This window comes from Eurosta solidaginis, chromosome 4, assembly GCF_040869045.1.
Source record: "Eurosta solidaginis isolate ZX-2024a chromosome 4, ASM4086904v1, whole genome shotgun sequence".
In the NCBI taxonomy this organism is placed as follows: domain Eukaryota; kingdom Metazoa; phylum Arthropoda; class Insecta; order Diptera; family Tephritidae; genus Eurosta; species Eurosta solidaginis.
Window position 1 is genome coordinate 138,412,744 of NC_090322.1, and position 27,859 is coordinate 138,440,602.

The window sequence follows — 27,859 nt, forward strand, 5'->3', positions numbered from 1 at the left end:
CTAACTTAATTAAAGAATTTGTATCAAAAGAACTGCTATGTATCATGTCAATAATTTTGAGGAGTGTTAAAAAAAATAACCAACATTCGTCGTCGTCTGGAATACGATTTCCTATTATTAGAGGAAGAAAATGTACAAACGTCATCATTTCTCTAGCGGACATTTTGAGGTTACCACTAGAGAGGTGAGTTAATTCAAAAGGAGGGGACAAATTTCCAATTTCCGTTTCACCGTAGTTAAACATTTGCTTTCTGTAGTTATATGCTTCAAGGGAAAATAATTTCTTTTGAATTATGAAGTATTTTAGAATTTCACAAATATCATATTTACAAACTCCCTCGAACAGATCGTGTACTACATCTACCGCAAAATTTGTTGTAGCATGAAAAGATGTTAAATCATTAAACAAGCAATTCAATTTTATTCCAGTTAGCTTAACGTCGTTAGTCACTAATGCCGCATTATAATTTTTCTCAGACCTGATGAAGTCTGTATACTCCACGCAATCTAAATGCATCTCAGCTTTGCTTCTCATACAGAATCGGCAATAATAATTGGAATTAAATGAAGTTGTAAACCCAAGAATGTCATTCAAGCCTAAATTATCCCCAAGAATATTACACAATACAAAGTATATTTTTTTAGTACAATTTTTTAAATTAAGTTCTAAACCGTCTTCTTCAAGAGATTTGAATATATCAATTAGAGGTTTCATAAAAGGCTCATTACCAAACTTTTTTTGTTCTTTGCTTTTGAAGTAAGCTGCTACAAATATATAGTTTAAATTAGATAACAGATATTGCGGCAAAGTTGGAAATATATAATAAACACCACATATTTGATCTGCATTTGCATGACTACCCAACGGATTATTAATTTCAAAGCTATCCATGTAAACAAAAAACGGTAATACAGTTTTACCAACAAAAAACTTTAACTTCTCTTTAAATGAAGCTGAGTTTATGAAATGCGTAATCGAGGATGAATTAAATAGGTAATTTATATTATTTAAAGTAATTTCCAGAACTGATGGTAATTCGAAAAATTTTCTAATTTGAAATTTAATCGGCATAATGCAGCCAAACACATTACCTGCTTCTATTGTTGGTCTATTATTTAATATAACTTCACACATTTCATTGTTTATATTAAAAAACTGTGGTTTTGAAAATTCGTCTGATCGTTCAACGCTTTTTAAAAACTTATATTCAGTTTGAACGTCTTTGAACGGGTTTTCGCAAAAATTAACAAATTCTATAATATCTTTTCTCTCATCTTCAGGAGTATAGCTAAGAAGTTTATTTTTCAATGGCTCCACAACGCTAGAAATTATAGCAGATGCACTTTCCTGAATCGATAGAACGTCTTTTCTGCTTATTTCTAGAAAGAATTCCTGCCCAGCGTTATTCATTGCCAGCGAAACGTTTTCGCCAAGTAGCAAGCAATTATCACTCATTTTCACTTTTATTTAAAAACAAGGTGCTTTAATCAATACTCACTTATATATATTTATACTTATACACAACGTACAAAACGATTTAATTCGATTTTCTATAGAACGTTTTTTAATAAATATTCTGTGAAATGTTTTATTAACATGAAAGACTGATTTAACAGTTTTCATATCAATTTGACGTGAAAGCTGTTACTTTGATAATTTTCAATGTTAGATGGTGAAATGTTTTATTAACATGAAAGACTGATTTAACAGTTTTCATATCAATTTGACGTGAAAACTGTTACTTTGATAATTTTCAATGTTAGATGGTGAAATGTTTTATTAACATGAAAGACTGATTTAACAGTTTTCATATCAATTTGACGTGAAAGCTGTTATTTTGATAATTTTCAATGTTAGATGGTGAAATGTTTTATTAACATGAAAGACTGATTTAACAGTTTTCATATCAATTTGACGTGAAAGCTGTTACTTTGATAATTTTCAATGTTAGATGGTGAAATGTTTTATTAACATGAAAGACTGATTTAACAGTTTTCATATCAATTTGACGTGAAAGCTGTTACTTTGATAATTTTCAATGTTAAATGGTGAAATGTTTTATTAACATGAGAAATTGATATGACAATGTAATACATGACAATGTTGCTTTAATAGTTATCATATCAATTTAACGTGAAACCTGCTGATTCTATTATTTTCAACGTTAAGATGACATTTTTCGCCGAAATGTGGAATTGATAATGCATAAATGTTAATTTTACATGAGACTTTTCTTTCGGTGCAGGATCTTCAATGAGGTAGGAGGGGCACGCTACCATTCCATCACCGTGGTCGCAGCAGATTTGATCCCGCGAGCAAATGAACGAAGAGTGTTGTTTTGTTGGAAGTGTTGTCAGCAAATCTTTCTATATATTGTAACGAATTTTGAGAAATTCCGCTTATTTGAAACCTTCTGCTAACGTCCGAATCGCTAAATTGTCGTATAAATATCTCCAATATTCAGTAATGCAAAACGGTCTTTATTATACTACTTTGAGAGTACTTCACAATAACTCTTACTTCACAACTAATTGCGTGTTTAACTCAAACTGACTACTCAGCTTGCGCTGCTTTTATACTCTCCGTTGGTTCATTCGCATATTTCTACTAAAGTCTAGACGTTCCACCTTCTAGAACAGCTATATATATATATATATTGGTGATTGAGCTACATATATGCGTGTGTATGTGTGAGTAACAACTTCGGCTGATGACTACATCTGTGTGTGAGTTATCTCTTCGTTGCCTTGTATATATGTGTTCCTCAGTGCATGGGCGTAGTTTTGGTTGTAGGGGCGTAGCCTCTGATAAACATGCCAACATATGAAATCTCAAATATCTCTGAGTATACTAATACCATGACAATGATACTTGGCAGGTAGATGCCCAAAATCGATATTATATCAGTGGAGAAAAGTTGGAAGGATTGGGAAAGAGGGTGTGGTACCTCCCATACAAATATTTCTTTCCATATCGAATATCTCCTGTAGCGAATAATTTATATTGCTAAAACTTGGTATAGCTATCAATATTGCTAATGTGAAGTTTTAACAAAAATTGGGGTTTATTGGAAAGATGGGTGTGGCACCTACCATATAAATTCAAATTTCCATATATATATATCCGCAAAGAATCTGCATCTCGAGTATTCCCTGGATATTGTTTGTATGGGCAGTTTCGCAAAAGGAAGTATGCACACATAGAATTCTATAATCATAACGTCGGCTGAAGTTTAAACCTGCCAGTTTTTTCAAATATCACATTTTGATTCAGTTTTATAAAGCTTCATCCACACAAAACAGTCACACTGAATATTAACCACACAAAAGTTAAACCCCTATGTAACGAATTTACTTCCTGTGCATTATTTTTAGATTGAGAATTTTAAAATAACAAAAGCACCTGGCTAGAGAATTTTGGTTTGGAGCTACTCCACATGAACACAAAGGAGTAGAAAAGATGCGTAAGAGACTGGCATACATCTCAAATAAAGAGAAATTTTTATGTTTGATGCATTGAAATCTCCATAAAAGCTTAAATTTTGATCTCCCTTATCCAAGAGATGTGATTGGTCGAATTTTCGACCCCGGCGATACTGATATGAGTTAATGTGTAGTTTTCTTTGCTGATGTTCAAAGTGGCTTACAAAAATAAACGAGAATATTCAATAATTCCATTTGGAGTATGTATTCGATTTGTTGGTTGCAGCCATATTGTCTAGCAGTTTGCTAGGTGATTAAAAATATATATAAATAACATAAAATAAAATTAAATTAATTAAGGTAAATTGTGTTAACTTAAAATAAAATAAAATAATGTAAAATAAAATAAAACTAAATAAAATTTAAATAAAATAAAATAAAATAAAATAAAATAAAATAAAGAAAACTGTTAAAGCCTGCATTACTAACTCAAAACCTCACCTGGAGGGTTCGCTGGTAGAAACTCGCTGCGTTTTTTTCCTTTTGCGGACTTGTCCTACCAAACGGTTCCGTTAAATGGCGCCACCCTCCTTGGGGCTATAAAAAGGATGAACAGCAGTATATTCCTTCTTAATCTTTTACCAGCGATCATCCAGGTGAGTGTTTTACCGGTACCATTACCTTTTGTTTTACATAATTTTGAATAAAGGCCTGTGCGGCAGGCTATTATACATATATTTCTATTAGGGCGGGTCAAATTGTATGGGAAAAAAACTTCAGGTGCACATCCAGTTTCTGGATCTATGGGTCATACTGAGTAATATTGTTCATGGGACCATAGGTCTGAAATGAAATTCGAGCTACTCCAACTTTGTTAGAATATGTTTTTTTTAGAAATTTTTATTATTATTTTTGTTAGAAAATATTTTGGGATATATAAAAATTGAATTTGCAATATGGAAAAGAAAAATATTCGTCGATTTGTGCAACAAATTCGTCGATTTTCTCCAAAAAGAAGCGATAAAATGCGGAAAATATTAGGAAAGCGCCCTATAGCGACGAATATTTTACTTTTCCATATTGCAAATTCAAGTTTTAAATAGCCCAACAGATTTTCTAACAAAAATAATAATAAATATTTCTAAAAAAAAATATTTTCTAACAAAATTAGGGAGGCTCGAAATTCATTTCAGAACTATGGTCACATGGGCAATATTACTCAGTATGACCCATAGATTCAGAAACTGGATGTGCCTTTTCAACAATAAATTTGACCACCCTAATGTATATATATAACATACATCTTAACAGATTGGTTTTCTACTTGTTGTTGGACAGCTAGGCACAGTTGGCAAGTTCCTTTTCAATATCGCGAGTTTCAAGACCTGGCTCCCCAAAGTTACCCGTTTCCAGAATTCGCGAGGAACTCCGTCTACATTGATTACCCCTCCCGAACATAAACTAAAACAAAATAGAATAAAATAAAATAAAATATAATGAAATAAATAATTGTTTCTTTTGTAGTTATTACCAGCCTTAGTGTAGTTTAGGTTAGGTCAGGTTAGGTTAGGTGGTAGCTGCCCTGATAAGGATAGCTCACTTGGACAACACGAAGGTCCGTTATGATACCACATACACCAAAAATAACGGTGAATTAGATCTAGCTACTTAGAGAATCGTTGGGTAGCAACGACAAAACTCCGAATGATACCGATCTCAACTTTGGATAAATCCTCGGGAGATCCAAGTGAGTGGCGACCGAAGTACTTTCGCCTAGTTCTGGCAAAACCTGGGCAATGAAGCATAAAGTGATTTGGTGATTCCACCACATCATCGTCCATACAGCTGCAGCAGGATGGAGTTTTCAGTATATTGAGACGTATCGCATGGATACCCATGGGCCAGTTCCCTGTCAATACCCCAATTACCATTGATAGGTGAGCCGTAGTGAACCCAATTAATTCACCAGACCTCCTGCTATCTACTTTCGGCCAGAAAATCTTGCTACACTGCAAGACGTGGTGTCCGCCCAACGTTTGCTGAGCTGACTCGAGGCCCACCTATGGAGAAGTAATCCACATGTGGCCAGCGGAATCCCGAAATCCCTACAGCCATCTTCATCCTGTTCAGTTGTACCGATGCGGGGTAAGAGATCCGCTTGACAGTTACCCGGGACATCACTATGGCCCGGGACCCAGATAATCTTTGCAATCGCAAGCGAGGTCAGGCAATCCCAGGCCACCCTCGATCGCACTGTAGTTGAGCTCAAAGCCTTGATAGCCGCTTGGCTATCAGAGTAGATGTTAAATTCCCTACCCACAGTAGCACTGGATAGCATTTCATCCACCGCATCCTTAATCGCAGCAACTTCCGCTTGAATTACACTGCAGTGATCAGCCAACTTAAACTTGCGGCTTACATTTAGTTCTTGACAAAATACCCCCTCCCACCAACCTTTCCGTCCAGATTCGACCCATCCGTGAACAAGTTAACCGGTCCCATGCCCCAGATAATTCCTCTTCCCCACTCCTCTCTCGGTGGAATGACTGGGGTGAAGATTGTATAGGGAGCAGGCAGTTATCGGCATAAAATAGTCCGTTCTGTCCGGGATAAAGTCGAAACTGGTAAGAAAGCTAGAGTGTCCGAAGTCAGAAAGCCCATATCCCATATCACGAAGCCTGACTAACGACCTTGCCGCGGCCGCCTTTCCCGCAATATCTACTGGATATATGTTCAGCATGACGTTCAGTGCCAAGGTAGGTGTTGTTCTGAGAGCGCCACTGATACCGATCAGCGCCGTCCGTTGCACTGACATTAACATTTTGGAGGTGCTCGCCGTGTCCAGTGCTTTCCACCAGACCAGCATCACACATAGCAGAATCGGTTTGACCAACATCTCATAAAGCCAGTGTACTACTCCTGGCGAGAGTCCCCATCTCTTTCCGATAGCCCCTCTGCAGCAATACAAGACAACGGCGGCCTTCCTGGCCCGATCTTCCACATTGGGTCTCCAGGACAGTTTCTTGTCCAAAACAACCCCCAAATATTTAACCCTATCAGAAAGTACCAACGGTACCCCTCCAATCGAGGGAGTTCTGAAATCGGGCATTTTATATTTCCTTGTAAAAAAAGCAATTCCGTTTTTCACGGGTTGACCGCCAATCCACATGATTCAGCTAGCCACAGTATCCAGGTAGCCCTGCAGAACATCGCGCAGGGTGCCCAGAAATTCGCCTCTGACTAGGATAGCGAGGTCATCTGCATAGGCAACCACCCGACAACCATTGGCTTCCAGCTCCACAAGAAACTCGTTGACTACCACAACCCAGAACAGAGGAGATAGGACACCTGTGGTGTGTTTTTTTCAAAATGCTATAACTTTTTCAAAAATTGACCGTTTGGGATCTTTTTTGTTTAAATTTGTTTTTAAATGTACTTTTCGGAAAAAATACAAACAAATTTTTAAAGTTTTTTTTTCAATTAAATAAAAAAAAAAAAAAATTATCGGCCCCCTCCGGGATTAGTGGGGATGATTGCAGAATTGATTAAAGTTTTTTATGAGAAAAAAAAAATAAAAATGGCGAAGTTCGAAAAATCTCGAAAAACTGAAAAATTACAAAAAAAAAAAAACTTTAAAAATTTTTTTGTATTTTTTCCGAAAAGTACATTTAAAAAAAAAAAAGATCCCAAACGGTCAATTTTTGAAAAAGTTATAGCATTTTGAAAACAAAAACGGTGTTTTTTAAAAATTCATAACTTTTTTTGAGTTGGATGAAAAAATTTTAAAAAATTCTGAAAAACGTCTTTCGTAAGCTAGAAAAAGAAGAAAAACTTTCAGCCAATTCTAAAGGGGTCTGGTTCAAAATTGGTCGAAATGGGATGGAATACCCCATATATATTTAAAATAAAATAAAATATCTACAATGGTAGAAAAAGAAAAGGAAAGGAAAATAAAGAAAAGAGGGAATGAAAGGGAAATCAAGCAAAGGAAGGAAAGGTATAGTGACATCTGCAGTGGTTAAATTTCAACCACTGGCGGAATGAAATATTGATGCTACTAAGAGCTATCTTTTCTATTTATAATTTCAAATTAAAGGTAATCTATTCACATTTACGCCCCGATTCTAGTGTGGTAACAACATTCTTCACCACGGTAACGAAATCATGTGGAAACTTTTACACCCTTTTGGTATTCTATCCGCGAAAGTAGCCGGATAATTTTTTACCCACAAAAGTAGGTGGTTACATCGAAATAACCAAACAACAGCTGTTGTTTAGAAAAAGGCAAAACTGAAAAATAAAGAATTGTAAGCGCAAATAAGTAAAGATAATAGTAAAAAAGTGTTGCCTCTTGCTATATATTATATATTTGTTTACATTATGTACTTTCACAGAATAAATTACAATATAACTATGTAAAATCTTATGCATGTATGTACATATATACACATCGTCTCGTTTATTTGTTAACCTCGTATCTACGAGTGACACATTTTCGGTAAAGCCATGGCGGAACCATACAAGGTGGCAGCATGGTGACATACCTACAAACATAAATAGAAATTCCATGTACTTTGTTTTTGTAAATTCGATGGACGAATGTCAAAATCGAACTGCGTCGGAAGTTGATGTATCAAATCAAATAAAAAAGTTTATATTCAGCTGTCGCATGCTGCCACTTTGTATCGTTCCGCCATGGATAAAGCGAAGGAAACCAACTTTTAAATTTCACCACAGACACTGGTGAGTTTTTCGATGATGACAGCGTTTCCACTTTGGCCAGAATCGCGAATAAAAGAACTGGTAACGATTTTCGGTTACATAATGTTCTGGGGACTATTTTACCGGTAACGCTCAGAATCGGCCCGTTATTATCACTTTGAGATCACTAACTTGGCTAAAATAATTCAACATTTTGCCAAAAATTTAGCAAATACCCTTTTAATGTTTTTGTCGTGTTAGTCATCGAACATGTTTAATCTCTGCAAAGTTTATTTTTGTTTATGCAAATTCAAATTCAAGTGATTATTTTAAATTTAGTAGATAATTTTTGTTTTGTTTAGGTGTGCGATATGATGCTTTTAAAAATTTTTGAAAACGTTTGTGTTTATTTTCCTTATTATAATTTTTGTAAATCATTGCATTTTTTTTACTCATATATATCCACACATATATATAAACTTTTATATGTATGTATGTATTTATCTCATATAGTATAAACATATGTGCGTTTGTAAATATGTTGTGCTTTTAGCGTTTCTCTTTAATGTATACAAAATTATTTATATCCTAAAATAGAAACGCGTGTTGTGGTTATTTGTTTAGTTTTATTTTTCGTTGTCCTTTGTTCTTTGTTTTTTTTTTTTTTTTTTGTGAAAATTTTGAGGAAAGCTCTTCACGACAGAAATAAATAAAAATAAATAGAGAAACCCAAATAATTTAGCCATGTGGTCGTTCAATTGTTTGGGCGATTGTTATTCGACCTTTTGTTGTTACCAAAAAAGGTAAAATTCATTGTACTTTCTGCTGTTTTTATGTGGAACAAGTAAAAGTTTAAATTATTTCAATCAATAATTAGCTATTATGAATTTCGTATAGTACAAATTTAATGAAGGCCTATACAGATGTATACATATAGTCAATATGTATGATTGATGGCTATAAATTTAATTGTTTAATTTTATTGATGATATTTTACTACGGATTCTCGTTATTAGAAATGTGAAATATATCGAATTAAGATTTCACATTTGTGTAAAAGTTGTGAAAATATTTAGTATACTAACTTAGGAAAGGTGAAATAACGATTAGAGCTGAAAGGGTACTAGTAAATACAATACTTTTGATTCTATACCAAAAAAATTTGAAGTCGATGCTTTTGCACCGGGTAATGAAGTCCTTCTAAACGACTGGACCGATCTTGTTTGTTTAAAGGGATTTGAGAATGCTTTATATTCACAATTTGGTCCCCTTTCTTTCTTTTACTACCGGGATATGAACCAGAGATCGACCTGTTCTAAGAAAATATTTATGCTGCTATTTGCTTGAAATTCGGTACAGGGCTTCTTCTTTGGCTATGATAATATTTAAGAAACCTCTCTTTCCTAAAGTGAACCTATTCGAAAAAATCCTATTTATGGTGAAATATTTACTACAGGGGTACCTCTTCGACAAGCTTAATATTTGGAACCCTTTCTTTCCGGAAATTGGCCCACGATGCTGCGATCTGTATGAAATTTATTATTTCGACAGCCATTCGAATAGGTTAATCGTATATATGAACCCGAAAAAAATCGTAATAACGAAAGATAGGATGAAAAAACTATAAAAATCATAGCTGCGTCATATTCGCTAAGTTTCTTAGATGGTTTGTATGTGGGTTTTAGTACCATATGTAAAACCATTTCTGAGATATTGTCCAAAATATGAAGGGTCATAAAGTAAGAGTAGAGAAGAAGATAAATGGACTATAATAAGAAAAACAAGTAAGGAAGGCTAAGTTCGGGTGTAACCGAACATTACATACTCAGTTGAGAGCTATGGAGACAAAATAAGGGAAAATCACCATGTAGGAAAATGAACCTAGGGTAACCCTGGAATGTGTTTGTATGACATGTGTACCAAATGGAAGGTATTAAAGAGTATTTTAAGAGCGAGTGGGCCATAGTTCTATAGGTGGACGCCACTTGGGGATATCGCCATAAAGGTGGACCAGGGCTGACTCTAGAATTTGTTTGTATGATATGGGTATCAAATGAAAGGTGTTAATGAGTTTTTTAAAAGGGCGTGGGCCTTAGTTCTATAGGTGGACGCCTTTTCGCAATATCGTTATAAAGGTGAACCAGGGGTGACTCTAGAATTTGTTTGTACGATATGGGTATCAAATGAAAGGTGTTAATGAGTAATTTAAAGGGGAGTGGGCCTTCGTTCTATAGGTGGACGCCTTTTCGAGATATCGCCATAAAGGTGGACCAGGGGTGACTCTAGACTTTGTTTGTACGATATGGGTATCAAATGAAAGGTGTTAATGAGTATTTTAAAAGGGAGTGGGCCTTAGTTCTATGGGTGGACGACTTTTCGAGATATCGCCATAAAAGTGGACCAGGGGTGACTCTAAAATGCGTTTGTACAATATGGGTATCAAGCGAAAGGTGTTAATGAGTATTTTAAAAGGGAGTGGGCCTTAGTTCTATGGTTGGACGCCTTTTCGAGATATCGCCATAAAGGTGGACCAGGGGTGACTCTATAATGTGTTTGTACGATATGGGTATCAAACTAAAGTTATTAATGAAGGTTTTAAAAGGGAGTGGTGGTAGTTGTATATGTTAAGGTGTTTTCGAGATATCGACCAAAATGTGGACCAGGGTGTCGGGTACCGCTAATTTATTTATGTATGTAATACCACGAACAGTATTCTTGCCAAGATTCCAAGGGTTTTTGATTTCGCCCTGCAGAACTTTTTCATTTTCTTCTACTTAATATGGTAGATATCACACCCGTTTTACAAAGTTTTTTTCTAAAGTTATATTTTGCGTCAATAAACCAATCCAATTACCATGTTTCATCCCTTTTTTCGTATTTGGTATAGAATTATGGTATTTTTTTAATTTTTCGTAATTTTCGATATCGAAAAAATGGGCGTGGTCATAGTCGGATTTCGGCCGTTTTTTATACCAAGACAAAGTGAGTTCAGATAATTACCTGAACTGATTTAGATAGGCCGACCGACTGTGTATAAAAACTGGACGTGGATTCAACCGATTTCGCCCTTTTTCACAGAAAACAGTTATCGGCCTAGAATCTAAGCCCCTACCAAATTTCACAAGGATTGGTAAATTTTTGTTCGACTTATGGCATTAAAAGTATCCTACACAAACTAAAAGAAAAAGGGCGGAGCAACGCCAATTGTGAAATTTTCTTTTATTTTTGTATTTTGTTGCACCATATCATTACTTGAGTTGAATGTTGACATAAATTACTTATATACTGTAAAGATATTAACTTTAATTTCAAATTTGACTTTGAAAAAAATTTTTTAAAGTGTGCGTGGTCGTTCTCCGATTTTGCTAATTTTTGTTAAGCATACATATAGTAATAGGAGTAAATTTCCTGCCAAATTTCATCATGATATCTTCAACGACTGCCAAATTACAGCTTGCAAAACTTCTAAATTACCTTCTTTTAAAAGTGGGCGGTGCCACGCCCATTGTCCAAAATTTTACTAATTTTCTATTCTGCGTTATCCGTTTTTGGTAATGAATTATCGCACTTTTTCGATTTTTCGAAATTTTCGATATCGAAAAAGTGGGCGTGGTTATAGGCCGATATCGTTCATTTTAAATAGCGATCTGGGATGAGTGCCCAGGAACCTACGTACCAAATTTCATCAAGATACCTTAAAATTTACTCAAGTTATCGTGTTAACGGACGGACGGACCTGGCTCAATAACATTTTTTTCGATACTGATGATTTTGATATATAGAAGTCTATATCTATCTCGATTCCTTTATACCTGTACAACCAACCATTATCCAATCAAAGTTAATATACTCTGTGAGCTCTGCTCAACTGAGTATAAAAATGGAAGATAAAGTGCAAGAGAGAATGAAGAGGGGAAGCGAGGTTCACTTTTAAAATGCAGACTAACCAATTTTCGGGCTGAACAAAGTCTGCCGGATATTCTAGTAACTTATAAAAAATACGGCGTCCACCGTGGTGTGATGGTAGCGTACTCCGCCTATCACACCGTATGCCCTGGGTTCAACTCCCGGGCAAAGCAACATCAAAATTTTAGAAATAAGATTTTTCAATTAGAAGAAATTTTTCTAAGGGGAGTCGCCCCTCGGCAGTGTCTGGCAAGCGCTCCGATTGTATTTCTGCCATGAAAAGCTCTCAGTGAAAACTCATCTGCCTTGCAGATGCCGTTCGGAGTCGGCATAAAACATGTAGGTCCCGTCCGGCCAATTTGTAGGGAAAAATCAAGAAGAGCACGACGCAAATTGGAAGAGAAGCTCGGCCTTATATCTCTTCGGAGGTTATCGCGCCTTACATTTATTTTTTTTTTATTATAAAAAATACGCCTTAACACTTGTAATTGCTTCACAAATCTGGTGAATATACTTTGGAACAGATTATAGGTACGTTCTTCGCCGTTGGAAAAATTTCTGTACGGGCATAGAATGACCCAGCGAAAGGCGAGGACTGGGAAAAGTTCCATCCAAATGAGTACAGTCTAGGAATAGATAAAAAAGGACGAAGTTGAATGGTGACACAGTAGTGAAGAGTCACTTGGGGCGCTACTCAGCACACACTTCCCATCAGGAGATGAAGATAAAAAATTGTGTCACAACGTCTCTACTCCAAATACGGAGTTAATACGGAGCAGTACCAGAATTAATGACAAATACCATCATTGAGTGTGCGATAAAAACGTTTGCCAAGCTCAAATCAACGGTTGCAGATGGGATATCTCCTGCTATGTTGCAGATGGTAGGTGGAACGATTGTAGAATGCCTTAGAACAATCTTTGAGGGTTGTAAAACTGGGCCACTTACCGCAATTTTAGATAAGGGCTCCAGTAGTATTCATACCGAAAGCGGGAAGAAACTGTGATCTGCAACCGAAAGGCTGCAGATTTATTAATTTGACATCTTTTCTACTCAAAACCCTTGAGAGATTAATACATAGGTGCTTATCACACAGAAACTCAGAAAGCTCGAAAAGCTGTCTGCCTTCCACATATGCGCCAATGCAACTTTTATTTTTTATCTTTTCTCACTGATTAGTGGAGCCATTAATAAATCAATAGTACAGTTCGGGAGCTATTGAATTGGCAAGCACGATGGTTGAGTTAGCTCCCTTTTGATACAGGTATACGATATATAAAATCGAATATGAATGAAGCATAATCCTTTTCACCACAACATCTTACACCAAAGGTTAGTCAGTTGACACTGCATTGCATAGATTGATCGTGGGTTTTCAACAATGTCTAGAGAGGAGCAACATCGACGGTTCAATTCGATTGAACTATATTACCAAAACCTGAGGGACATGCTGATTATCGTTAGCATTAGATAGAAACAGACCATATCATGCAAGAGAATACATTATACAAATCATTTCCCCCATGTAAACAACAAATTAGCTCTCTTCTTCCACCTCATTTTCCGCAGATACTATATAAGCAGGAAAAACCAAAGTTGGATGAGTGGATGCCAACGTTTGAAACAATTCGTTATCAATACTTTTTTACGATAATGCTTTCCTATTACGCAGTACAATTTGTGCAAAATATCGAAGCTAGAATAGCCTACATGATTGATGTACTAAAACAGAAGACAATTCAAATCAGGGATGCACCTTAAAGTTAAGCTAATCGCTTATCAAAAAATGTCCACCGTTTCCGTTGAAACACTTCGAAATATTATCGATAAAGAAATTATCAAGATAAATTGTCTCTTGTTTTTAACCGAAACGAAAAGCTTTCGTTATCGTTAAAAACGTTAACAAAAACGTGATAATTTATGTTTGAATTGTGCTGGCAATGCTATAGCCATGGTGAAGCCGTAAGGTGGTAACAGCGAGCGGCCATACACACCCAAACTCCGTGTAATTTGCTTGTGTAATTCGTTGGTGGTAATGTCAAAAATACTCTGAGAAATGTTCGTACTGTTAAAATTCATGAGAAAAGTTGCAATCAGCTTGGCTAATGCTTCCACCTTTAATGACTCCGCCATCAATCAGCTTTGCCAGCATAGTTTGAAATTAATAATCAACATAAACGATTTGATTTCGTTTTGATATGGCAGAAAACGAATTTGACGTTCTTAACGTTAATAAACGAAACGAAATGACTTTGTTTCGTTTATTAACGTTAATTATCGTAACAAAATGATATCGGTTCGTTGGTTAAGCATGCCTGATTCAAATAATTAATCTTCATATAAACAAAGAAAATTTTGTTTGTAAATGGGTACTTTAACGTTTGCTTATGTTCAGTTACCTTTAGGTGAAGGGCAGTGTGGTGAATTTTAGCATCACTAAGCTGTTAATAAATAAAGGCACAACAACAATAAAGCAAGCTGACACTCTTGTGTAGGCAGAAGAATAACTCACGCACACACATGTAGTCATCAGCCGAAGTTGGTTCTCATACATACACACGCATATAGCTGGTAACCAAGCAGGAGATTCTATAAGGGGAAATGTCTAGACCTTTGGAGAAATATGCGGACAAGGCTACAGAGAGTATAAAAGCAGCGCAAGCTGGTGAATGACTAATCAGTTTGATTTAAACACGCAATTAGTTGTGACGTATAAGTGTCGTTGTGAAGTATTCTCAAAGTAGTCTAATAAATACCATTTTGCATTACTGAATACTGGAGTTATTTATTCGACAATTTAGTGATTCGAACGTTAGCAGAAGCTGTATAATAACAAGGATTTCCCAAAATTCGTTCCAATACATTATATACGACCCATCTCTACAATTTTTCAGACAACAATATATGACATATACGAAGGCATTTGGTAAAAATTTATGCTTCGATCTGTTAAAATGGGGTAGAAATTACGAAAAGATTCTAATCTGAACAATCGGTTATATGTGATATATGCTGTATATACGACCGATCTCTACAAGTTTTTCAGACAACAATATATGACATATACTTATGCATTTGGTGTAAGTTATTTGAAGTATCTATCTGATAAATTGACGAATATATGACAAAAACCAGTTGTTTGAGGAATATATGTTATAGTGGCCCGATCCCATTGGTTCCGACAAATATTTAATAGGACACTAAATATACCCACTGACCAAATTTAATCAAGATATCTCAAAAATTTAATGCCTAGTTCAAGCAAAGCGTACAAACAAACAGACGGCCAAACGGACATGGCTAAATCAACTCAGATTGGCAACCTTATAATTTCGGTAGACTTATTGGTGGGTCTATCTTTTCTCTTTTAAGGACTTACATTTTTGAGATTTGTGGCGAACTTAATATATCATTTCATTTTCATGAAAGGTCTAGTAAAACCTTAGCATGTCGGTATCGCTTGTTACCGATAACAAACCTACGAAGCTCTTCTCAAAAAGCCCGACACTATTTGATTCTGGTAAAGTTAACTCTATTGTTGTTTAACCTCAACCCCCGGGCGAGGTCTAGTTACCCTAAAAACATTAGTTTCTTACACATACATCTGTATGTTTACACATCGTACTTCATGAGAACTTGATCCTCACGCCATTTTGTAAGCGTTTTTGTTGAGTGCTTTAATAAGGAAACATGAAAAAGATTTTCATGTGGCATTTTACTTATGAAAACGTATTATTACAAATTTATTAACGATACGCATATATGACGGGAAATGAAAAAAAAATATATATTATATACACATATACAAAATATACATACATATTCACAATCATACTTATTCGCTTTTTCTTTGTTCACCATTGCAGGTAAAAACCACGCGTATAACGAAAACGACCAAGTCAGGAAGCTCTTCAACACCAGTTACCCGTACAACTTGTGATATCGAGGAGATCTGGGACGAAGAAATTTTAAAACAATTGGTAAGTTTATAAAATATTAAAGTAAATATTTAATTAAATCAATAAATCTCAAACAAAAAAAAAACCACAACAAAAACAAAATATAAAAAAAATTGCTTCGGTTCGCAGCTGGAACAGGCCACAACATACGAAGAACGCCGGAAGATACGTGCACGTCTACGAGATTTAATGGCGGAACGTGAAGGTAATGATCTAAAAGTTAACAAAACACACTAACTTAATTCTACATATGAACATATATTTGGTGTATTAGTAAAACGTTAACTTTAATCTTGTAACTGGTGGTGGGCAATTATTCTAAGCCTTCACAATTAAAAAAAAGTTATATTTGCACTTCAAAAAATAAATAAAAAATTATGCAAAATAAAATCAGCACCGACAATTTTGACGCGACATTGAATTTTCGTAAAAATTAATCAATTCCTTTATTTTGTTTATAGATTTATTTTAGCTAAGCAAAAATATAATTTGAATTCGGTTATCCAGCCATACATACAGTATTTTAGGTACATATTCAGATGATTGGTTGGTATATATGTATATTTGCATGTGCAATTCCAATGATCCATGCATACATGCATACTTCATAGATTTTAATTTTTTTGTTTTCCTTTCCATACCTTTGTACGTATGTAATGCGTCTCATACTCAAAAACTCTTCACATTACCGTCATTTGCTGTCAACTTTTTATACTCAGTTGAGCAGAGCTCACAGAGTATATATAATAACTTCGATTGGATAACGGTTGGTTGTACAGGTATAAAGGAATCGAGATAGATATAGACTTCCATATATCAAAATCATCAGTATCGAAAAAAAATTTGATTAAGCCATGTCCGTCCGTCCGTCCGTCCGTCCGTTCGTCCGTTAACACGATAACTTGAGTAAATTTTGAGGTATCTTGATGAGATTTGTTATGTAGGTTCCTGGGCACTCATCTTAGATCGCTATTTAAAATGAACGAAATCGGACTATAACCACCCCCACTTTTTCGATATCGAAAATTTCGAAAAACACAAAATGTGCGATAATTCATTACCAAAGACGGATAAAGCGACGAAACTTGGTAGGTGAGTCTAACTTATGACGCAGAATAGAAAATTAGTAAAATTTTGTACAATGGGCGTGGCACCGCCCACTTTTAAAAGAAGGTAATTTGAAAGTTTTGCAAGCTGTAATTTGGCAGTCGCTGAAGATATCATGATGAAATTTGGCAGGAACATTACTCCTATTACTATATGTATGCTTAATAAAAATTAGTAAAATCGGAGAATTACCACGCCCACTTAAAAAAAAATTTTTTTTAAGTCAAATTTTAACAAAAAATTTAATATCTTTACAGTATATAAGTAAATTATGTCAACATTCAACTCCAGTAATGATGTGGTGCAACAAAATACAAAAATAATAGAAAATTTCAAAATGGGCGTGGCTCCGCCCTTTTTCATTTAATTTGTCTAGGATACTTTTAATGCCATAAGTCGAACAAAAATCTACCAATCCTTGTGAAATTTGGTAGGGGCTTAGAGTCTAGGACGATAACTGTTTTCTGTGAAAAAGGGCGGAATCGGTTGAAGCCACGCCCAGTTTTTATACACAGTCGACCGTCTGGCCTTCCGCTCAGCCATTAACATGATAACTTGAGCAAAAATCGATATATCTTTACTAAACTCAGTTCACGTACTTATCTGAAATCACTTTGTATTGTTGTAAAAAATGACCGAAATTCGACTATGACCACGTCCACTTTTTCGATTTCGAAAATTACGAAAAATGAAAAAAATGCCATAATTCTATACCAAATACGAAAAAAGGGATGAAACATGGTAATTGGATTAGTTTATTGACGCAAAATATAACTTTAGAAAAAAACTTTGTAAAATGGGTGTGACACCTACCATATTAAGTAGAAGAAAATGAAGAAGTTCTGCAGGGCGAAATCAAAAGCCTTTGGAATCATGGCAGGAATACTGTTCGTGGTATTACATATATAAATAAATTAGCGGTACCCGACAGATTATGTTGATGCGATATCTCGAAAAGAATAGAACTAAGGCCCACTCCCTTTTAAAATACTCATTAACACCTTTCGCTTGATACCAATATTGTACAAACACATTATAGAGTCACCCCTGGTCCACCTTTATGGCGATATCTCGAAAAGGCGGCCACCCATAGAACTAAGGCCCACTCCCTTTTAAAATACTCATTAAGACCTTTCGCTTGATACCAATATTGTACAAACGCATTCTAGAGTCACCCCTGGTCCACCTTTATGGCGATATCTCGAAAAGGCGTCCACCTATAGAACTAAGGCCCACTCCCTTTTAAAATACTCATTAACACCTTTCTTTTGATACCCATATCGTAGAAACAAATTCTAGAGTCAGCCCTGGTCCACCTTTATGGCGATATCCCTAAATGGCGTCCACCTATAGAACTATGGCCCACTCCCTCTTAAAATACTCTTTAATACCTTCCATTTGATACACGTGTCATACAAACACATTCCAGGGTTACCCTAGGTTCATTTTTCTACATGGTGATTTTCCCTTATTTTGTCTCCATAGATCTCAGCTGAGTATGTAATGTTCGGTTACACCCGAACTTAGCCTTCTTTATTTGTTCATCATAAATATAAATTAGTCGCACAAGGTCGTCGCATTCCCCGCATACATTCTAAATACACTATGCGTAGTATTTATATGAACAATTTTAATTTATATTTGAAGTATTTATTTAAAACATTGTAACGAATTTAGAGGGGTTTCCGCTTATTGAAACCTTCTGCTAACGTTCGAATCGCTAAACTGTTTAATAAGTCACTCCAATATTCAGTATTGCAACTGGTCTTTATTTAGATGACTTTGGGAGTAGTATTTCACTATTAAGCGGCGCCGAAAAGCACTTGCATCAGCTGCATTTCTACTTTGCATTGATATCAGCTAAAAAGCGTCAAAATCCAGGGCAAAGCCGATGATAATTTAGTCTCACTCACTGCTTTTATAGTCCGTCAAGGTGAGAAATCTCCACTCTTCAAGCTTTTGAGCAACTCTTAAGTTAATATTTATCATTTACCTCGTAAGTGCTGTAGTAATTCTGAAAATTTCTTTTCCTGAACTATTTAGCAGGTCCCCTGTTCTCTTAGTGTCATAAATCGGCCGTGTTTGATAGTTAAATGTTGCATCTCAACCGATTCAATATCCCTAAGTTTGAAAGTTCTTCTGCCTTCTTATGTTCCTGTCACCATGAAACAAAAGCTACTTACGGTCTGAGACTGTGCAATGGGGAGCCATTTTTCAGCTTAACTGCCCGAAAAATGCTTACCTAGCAGCCTCTTACTGAGTCTTCCGATCCACAGGCCCTCTCTATACCCAGTATTTCTGCTTCGACCCGTAGTTTAATGGTACCTCAGCTCCTACCTGTTTATGTGTGATAATCTGATTTCAGAGTAACACCGAGAAGCCTGCAAGGGATATCAACTTACGATGTCTTACTGCTAACAGACTGCAGGTTCATGTAGGTGAAGCCCTGAGAAGGATTGGCTAGGTGTTAGGTTTAGTGCGTGAAAATTGTGTCAGTACAGTACCAGCTGCTTGCTTTTGCCGATTTTGGTCAAAACTTCTCTATAATATTTAAATTTATATTCAAGGAAATACATCTTATGCAGCGATAAGGACGTCGCCAGACTTTGTGACTACCTTCACTTCATTTTATTCAGCCCTTGTAGAATCTCCTTCAGTTTGACCCTGGGAAGATTCATTGCGACCATGGTCAACAGCTCTGTCGTGGACGGGATTCAAGGGGTTAGCATGATTTACAGCTTTCCCAACACAATTGTCAACCTCACCTACGCGAAGCGAATCCTGTTACAAATATGAATGTAGCTTACACATATTAACAGGCGTGGCTCTGGTGACCCCAAAGTCGGGTGGAGACGGTATGGCCTAGAAGGCTCAATGTGGTCATATTAAATCTTTCCCGAGATGGTCGATCTAGTACCTTGGTGCTTGTTACCGGTACGTACCGGATCTATATCCGATAAAGGACCATCAACATCGATAACACTCCCCAAGTTTTTGACTTATCGCTACAACAAAAAAAGTATTACGACGTAGGTAATCGTGCTGATATCTATATTTTTCAAATATGTCGCCAGAGTGTATGAGTTTTCCCCGGAGTAATTAAGGAGGGCAGTTTGACCTGTCCTTCATGTATGTACGGGAGTCGTCCCAGCTAGATGACGGGTCTTCACAGACTTGATCGTTTTTATGAGATCTCCCCGCTTTAGGTATAAATATTACGCTAGCACTTCTACAGCTTTCAGGAATATAAGCTATTATGATATTCATTTTAAACACCATTTCTAAGCAGTTAATTTTAGGCTTACCAAGCTTTTGAAGCATAACGAGAGTAACACCATCAGGGCAGAGTGATATGGCCAGAGCAACTATTGATATGAGCCCTACATCCTATCGGAATCCAGCTGGGGCTGGGGAAGAAAACGTCAGCTGGAGGGCTATCTCTGTCAGGAAAATGAGTATTCCTGATCGCGTATAGTAAATTCTTAGCAAATTCTGTCCACACACCCTCTCTTCTCACGACTTTTTCGTTGGACAGGATCTCCTTTCAGCTATTTCTGAGGCGGGGAGCAAAGGAGCTAACAATATATGAATTGATGGTCTTACCTTTATTTGGCTATTATTTTCGGCGACAACTTTTTTTGATTGTGCTGTTCATATAAATATTTCACATAGTGTATTCGTTACATTTTATGAGATCAGCTCGTTCCATTCGTTTCGTTTATTTGTTTGTTCGAAAAAGGACCGTCTCACTATCCATGAACAAAAGAATTAACCAATTCACTTCATAGCTTACACATTGGATGTGCTACATTTGACGGTTGTCACATTTGAATGTGCGAGTTACTCGTTACTCTGTGCCCTAATTTGCTCGTTCAGTTCTATCTCAAGAAATTTCATGTATTGTTTATTTGTAAATAATAAGTACATATGATACACTTTTCTAACCTATATTTATGATATTACCTTAGAGAAAAAAAGCTTAAAATCTGGCGAACAATCTCAAAATACGCCAGAAGTCGATGAAAGCAGTGCTAGCGAATACGAAGAGATCATTGAGGAGATAACCGTTAGCGATTATAGTGACGCCGAAGCTGATTTAGGCGAAGACGTAGGAGAAGAAGAAGAAAAATTCAACTCTGTTGTGAAAAAACCAGCAGAGAGCAAAGCAAAAGAATCGCCAACATCAACAAAACCTGAAGCTAAATCGAACGAAATTATTCAAACTGTTCAGGCAAACGAAAACGCAACAAGGAAAGCTTCAAACTCAGCTGTAGAGTGTGAAGTGAAAGATAAATCGAGTATCGATAAAATTGATGCTAAAACGGCCAATGACAAGGGTGAGTCCCTAGTGCCGATATTGCAAAGCATATTACAAAAGAGTTTGCCAAAAGTAGTCGCGAAGTCATTGTTTAAAACAGAGCAAATACCAAATACGAAAGTTGAACGAGTAACGGAAACTAGCATACAAACAAATAAGGGCTGTAATAGTACTAGTAATAACAATAGTAGTAGTGATTTGTGTACTGTTAATAATAGCAACAACCAAAAGAAGAGCTCATCAAGTCCTACAGAACACACTAACAATACAACCAACACAAAGACTGACTCAAATACACAAAGAAAAACAAGTCAAGAGCATCAAGAACGTAAGAGCTTAATTCAGTCATTAGACTCTACTCCCGACATATCACAGGACTTTCAAGTCACTGAAATGACAAAGAACAGTAGTAATCGTCCCACAGTCAGCGCTTCTAAACAGAAGCCATTAAATAGATTAAGCGTCCCCCAAAAAGAAGACTCAGGTACTGAGAGTGGTGAAGACTTGCGCCTTATAGCGGCCGGGTTACGTGATAGTTTACATTTACAAAGTGATACAAATTTAATTGAGGAGGTTACAGCTGCGCTCACACGCCTCGAGCAATCGCTAAAGGAGGGTAACAAAGATATACCAGTTGACGGTAGCAAACGTGAAGCTTTACTTGCTTTAGTTGCACGCTTACAAACTGGTCTCACATCACCCGAAGCTGCTTTGAATCTAACAAATATGGCGGGGAATTCCGGACAATACGATGATACCTCATCACCAGAAGCTGAAGCGCAACGTGCCAATCGTTCACGTTTTGCTCGTCGACGTAATCGGAATAGTCGGCATACAGTCGGCGTGAGCCGTGAGGAATTGGAAGATGCACGACGTTACATGGAAGATATGATAATGTTGGAGAATATATCGAACTGCACAACACCAGACAGTGGTACACTTACACAAGCGCCGTTTTTCCCAATCGAGAAGAATCCGTCAACAGGTGCATTACTGCCAACTAATTCAGCTTCATCAACACTTTATCGTCCGAATCAGTTTATGCCTACGCAGCTGAAAAATTCTACAACAAATTTGCGACCACCCGAAAAAGAGTATGTAAAGCTGCGTGAAAAGGATGGTGAACAGAACAGTAAACGGCCATTATCGGGTAATTTTACTGTTACATTTGAATCGAGCGGTCACACACAAGCGAAAGCGCACATAAACCATCATGAGGTGCCAGCAACAGAGTTGCATTCGCATGGCACAATTTCGCCTGATGCTGGGTTTAAATCAAATCGTTTTACAAATAAAAAACAACTCATGAAACGCGCAAACACAATCGATATACCAAAAACTAAAAAATATAATCCGGACTTTGACTCAGATTCAGAACCGGAGGACAAGGCGCCGCAACTGGGCTTAAAGCGCACATTGCAGGTAAATGTGAAGCAGAAAGTGCGTAATGTTATACCGCCATTTGTGCCAAAGACTGAAAACGATCATAAATTTCTAGCTTTTATTAATAAACAAAACGATAAACCCGGACTCGGCTGGGTAGGGGCGCGTTCAGTATCGAATTGGACGAATAAATTTGGAAATTTGAAGCACGCATTCGAAGTGGGTGCTGCTGCGCAAACAACAACGGGCAAACCGCCTCAAGCGCCCGCACACGTGCCACATAATGCGGCAAAGAATTATTGGCAGAAGCAAGTGGCGACACAGGACTGCCACGAGCAGCAACAACAACAACAGCAGCAGCAATATATACAGTACCAACCACAGCAACAACAACTGCAGCGCAGCCAACAGGAAGCGCACGAACGTCAACGTCGTTTGGAGAGAGAGCGTTTCGAACGTGAACGCATTGAGCGTGATCGTCTTGATCGCCAGCGCTTAGAGCGTGAACGACACGAACGTGATCGTATCGAGCAAGAATACTATGACCGTGAAATTGTGGAGCGTGAGCGTTTAGCTGCTGCACGACATGCTGTTATGCCGAGTATGACTTCAGTGCCCAAACCAGCACCGGTTAATAAATTCCAACACGCTCCACAATCCGTATTTCGGCCTATCGACAGTAATGATTCGCATCGTCATGACGTTTTCAAACCTATACCACAATTGCCACAAAACCTGAATACCTGGCAAACACCCTCGGAATCCATCACGCATAAACCGCACCCAGCACTAACACAAACAGAGCCTGCATCACCACAATTCTTGAGCGCAAAGCAATCAGCGCAGAGCACACAGCATGCCCGTTCACCATCATCTAACGCGTCATCACCTATTGGCTTGCCATGGGTCGCAAAGCCCGCTGTGGATAATAGCGATTTTAAAAAGAAGGCGTGCAACTTTGAAGAACGTTCACAAAACGATAATCGCACAAATTCATATTTACAGCGTCATCATTCATTGCGCTCGCCAAAAATGGATCCGAGGGATCAAACGGATGAGTACAAGAAACGTCCGTCATTGCCGAGTACTTCTGACCCCTATATGGCTGCGCATAGTTTATATGTACCACACCAGCAGCAATCACAAGTTTACGTCTCACCAAATAACTTATACGCGCAACCACAATCGCCGCCGCCTCCTACAAATATATCCTTTACCTATGCCGATGTACCACGAACGAGCAACTACAAAAGTTATCCTTGCCTACCATCAGCTGTTGAGACATCCATCAATGCAAAGTATGCGCGACAACGTGAGAGTTCGCTCACAAACCCGAATGCTATACCGTTAGTACTTACGAGCTCTAATCCCACCTATGAGCCTCCTGTTGAGAGACGTCTTTACAACAATGGGGCATCGCAATCGTACAAACAATTCGAATATGTCAACCCTAGGGATAGCGCGCCAGCAAGTCCGAGTATGTTTACAAATGCACAGACCGATTACACCGATGATGATTTGGACTCGGATAATTTAATGGAATATCGCGCCGAGACGCGTGTAATGGGTAAGCCAAAAAGTCAAACTGCAGTTACGGTGCGTGATCGGCGTTCAGCGCATGCCAGTGACGATGAAGTGTTCGGCAAGAACTCGCGCAGTGCGCAAACTCTATTCCATACAATGAAGAATATTGGCAGAAATGGTAATGGTGCACTGAAAGTGAAAAGAGAACCTGCGAGAAAAGTAGAGTCGCCAAAAGGCTGTCTATCGCCTGATGGGCGTGCGTATCAGGCACCCATAGTCGAGCCTTTGTTTCCAAAGCTGACCAAATTTGAGCCAAAACGCACACCCGAGTATGTTGAAGATCCCAATTTAAGTAAAGTAACAAGCAAACCACAAAAAGTGCGCGCTAAAACGCCACCAATACCAAGTCAACAGCAGGATCATAGCCTGCAATTGGCGCGCGCCGAAGAACAATATCGTAGGGAGAAAGAGCAACAGAAACATGTGGAAAAGACAAGAGCAAACTATGGTAATATTAGTAAGGCAACAATATTGCAACAACAAGAAAAAGCACAGCAACAACAGCCAAATTCACCTATATCTAGGGTTTCCAATGAAACTTCAGCAACTGCTACCACTCCTTATGTGAGTGAAACCCAAGCTGCTTATGTCGTCACTTATCCCAAGGAGGAAATGCATCCGGCTGACTATGCCAGACAGCTGCCAACTGCGTTACCTCTACAACGAAGTTACAATACTTCGGAAAATTCATCTGCGAGCTCGTCAACTTCACACAATTTACCATCGCCTGGCGCTAATTGGACAGCTAATCCCATACACACCGTAGACGAAATACTGCCACAGCGCAAGCAGTCGTTAAAGCATGTGGATACAAACAATTCGTTGCCGCAACCCACGTATCAATCACAGTCATATGCAGCGTCAACACAAAAACAAAACGTTAAAGATGTGCCGCAACAAAAGCCGAAAGCGGCAACGAAAAAAACTTCAACAAACTCGCAATACGTAACGCTAACCTCAACTTATCAGCAGCAATACGCTGAACTACAAGGAGAGAAACCGCTGCCTCCACCACGTCAAGCGGGAAAAGTTGAGCAGCCTGTGCCACAGCCACGCTACACAGATGATAAACCTCAGCCTCAACCACGTCACATGGAGAAAATATTGCCTCAGCCACAACCACGTACAACAGCACCTCTAACACAAGCAGCGGAAAAACATGCGACAACACAAAGTCTATCTCAAATCAAAGCAACACCAAAGCTGGCAACACGCAGCCAAAAGTTCACAACTTCAACGCAAAGCCAATCGTTTGATCAGCATTATCAGTCACAGCCAAAAATTCTCTCCCGCCAACGTACGCTGGCCGCTGCGTCTTTAACGCACACACAAGCACAAAATCGTGTACTCTCGCAACAATCTTTAAATGCGAGTAAACAGCGACAATTCGAGCAACGGGAAGAAGAAACAGATCAGTTAAGTGAAACTCGGCGTAAGAGTCATGGTAACGTTTTCGATGTGCAAAAAGAGCAGAGGAAAACTGCGGCCTACATAACTGAATCAACAAAGACTGTTATCAAACAGGAATATAAATCATCAGCGCCATCAGATACACCAGACATCGTTAAGTCATCATTGCCCAAAGATGATATGCCAATATTGAAAAAGTTTGGTCCACCACAGCGTCATCATTACGTTCCCAATTCATATCAAAGTCCCGCAGCGGCCAATGCGCAAAAACAAAAATACGAATCAAGCACAACGAAAGTGAACGTAAAGAGTGCACAACATGAAATCGTGCAGCATTCAACCCTAACTAAGAAACCCTCAATTGTAGAAACACCAGCCACACCACAACCCGATGAAGATCTCATACCGCGCAACATAGTTTTCAGAAATATAAGCGCTTTTACCTCCTTATCTCGGCGACATGAGCAGCAAAATAGTCATCATGAGGCACGACCACGCGTGAATCGTTTAAGTAAAAGCGATTCTTGGAATCAAATTGTACAAATACAAAATCAAGCAAATGCACAACTTCCATCAACGTCACCCAAATTTGGCAGCGGCAGCAGTAGTGGCGGCGAGTTACGTCGCACGAAGTCGGGTCATACGTTGAGTGTACGCATGTATGAGGCTGGCATTGATAAGTCTGAGATTGGCGAGAAACAGCGTACGGTTGCCGCATATTTTTCGGGTAAGAAATCACCAAACCAAATGGTTGATGAGACAGTAGAGATGAGAACAGCTACAAAAACAAAGACAACAGAGACATCATCAACAGCCATAAAGAAATCGTCTATTAATCGGCATAAAACTAATGAAAAAGTTTCAGCGAGTCGCAAGTCGCTTACCTCAACTACAACAACAGCAAACACAATGAGTAACATTGCAGTCAAGGGTGGGTTAACACGTAGCGCTACAATGCCGCAAATAGCGAGTTTAAATTTATTAGACGAGAGCAATGTTGAAGATGCCTTCGAACAATTGATGATGGGCTCGTAGAACAATATAACTCGGTTAATAACTGCGCTGAGCCAAAAGTTCATACGTGCCAACCATTCCAGGATTGCTAAATTTCTGAAAAAAAAAAGATAGAAGGCAGAGTGCATCAGCCTCTTGTCGAACGTTGCTAATCGTCAGCAACATGAATCATAATGGTCATTTTTTCAGTTCAGCTAACCTAATTCGTCCCAGTCACTCTCAAACGCTCACGTTCGCTCTCACTCTCCCTATCTTCCCCCAATGGAATTCCTGCTCAACCATGTTTTATACAAATTTTTGGGACTGATATTTTACTGACCTAACGGATATCTATGGAAGTTGAGGGACTACGTTGATGTTTTATTATTGCAATTTTTTTTTTTTACTGTTTTACAAACAAATGCTCTAACAACATCAAGTCAAGCGTACAAAAACACATGCAAATCACAATCACAATGCAAACTCCTCATATTAATATGTATATGATTCAAACGTTGGCTCGTAAAAAAAACAAACAGGGAGGTTTTTTTATAAATTAAATTTTTAAACCATTTTTGCGTGAAATCTGCGTAAATCAAAATAAGCCAACGACTGTTATCGATATCTACACATCTACCTGCACTATTGACATCTACAATTCTCATCGATATCTACAAGCAGCTATGCAGCACGATTTGAAGAAAATTTCTGGTTGGGGATCTGATCAGGCCTACACACAATTTTAACTGTCTTCTCTATCGCTCTCTATACAGTGTGAGTTCATCTGCCTTATTGATGTTTCAACCTTGCTTCTCTCGTACTCTACCATACTACAAGTCCATTGCTTTACCAATGATTTTGTTGAAAAGACTAACCGTACTGGACCAATGGTCGGCATTCTCACGCATGCAAATAATACATTTTATGAATGTGTGTGTCAGACCTACATGACCTACACAACTAAAAATGATATTAGTATCAAACCAACTACGAGCAAACGTATTGATTTAATATTATCTCCTCACAATTGAATAACAGTCATGCTCGCCGTAGTTGGTTTGCTATCAATATCCGT

General features: G+C 37.7%; 1 protein-coding gene across 1 annotated transcript in view; it reads left to right on the forward strand.

Moving 5' to 3' along the window:
* LOC137250385 (uncharacterized) overlaps window positions 1-27,859 on the forward strand; it is a 244,203-nt gene that overhangs the window by 193,940 nt on the left and 22,404 nt on the right. Inside the window, exons 12-14 of the mRNA XM_067783058.1 lie at window positions 15,897-16,010; window positions 16,119-16,194; window positions 21,065-26,704. Of these exons, the coding sequence (XP_067639159.1) occupies window positions 15,897-16,010; window positions 16,119-16,194; window positions 21,065-26,704 (5,830 nt within the window). The remainder of the gene's footprint in view (window positions 1-15,896; window positions 16,011-16,118; window positions 16,195-21,064; window positions 26,705-27,859) is intronic.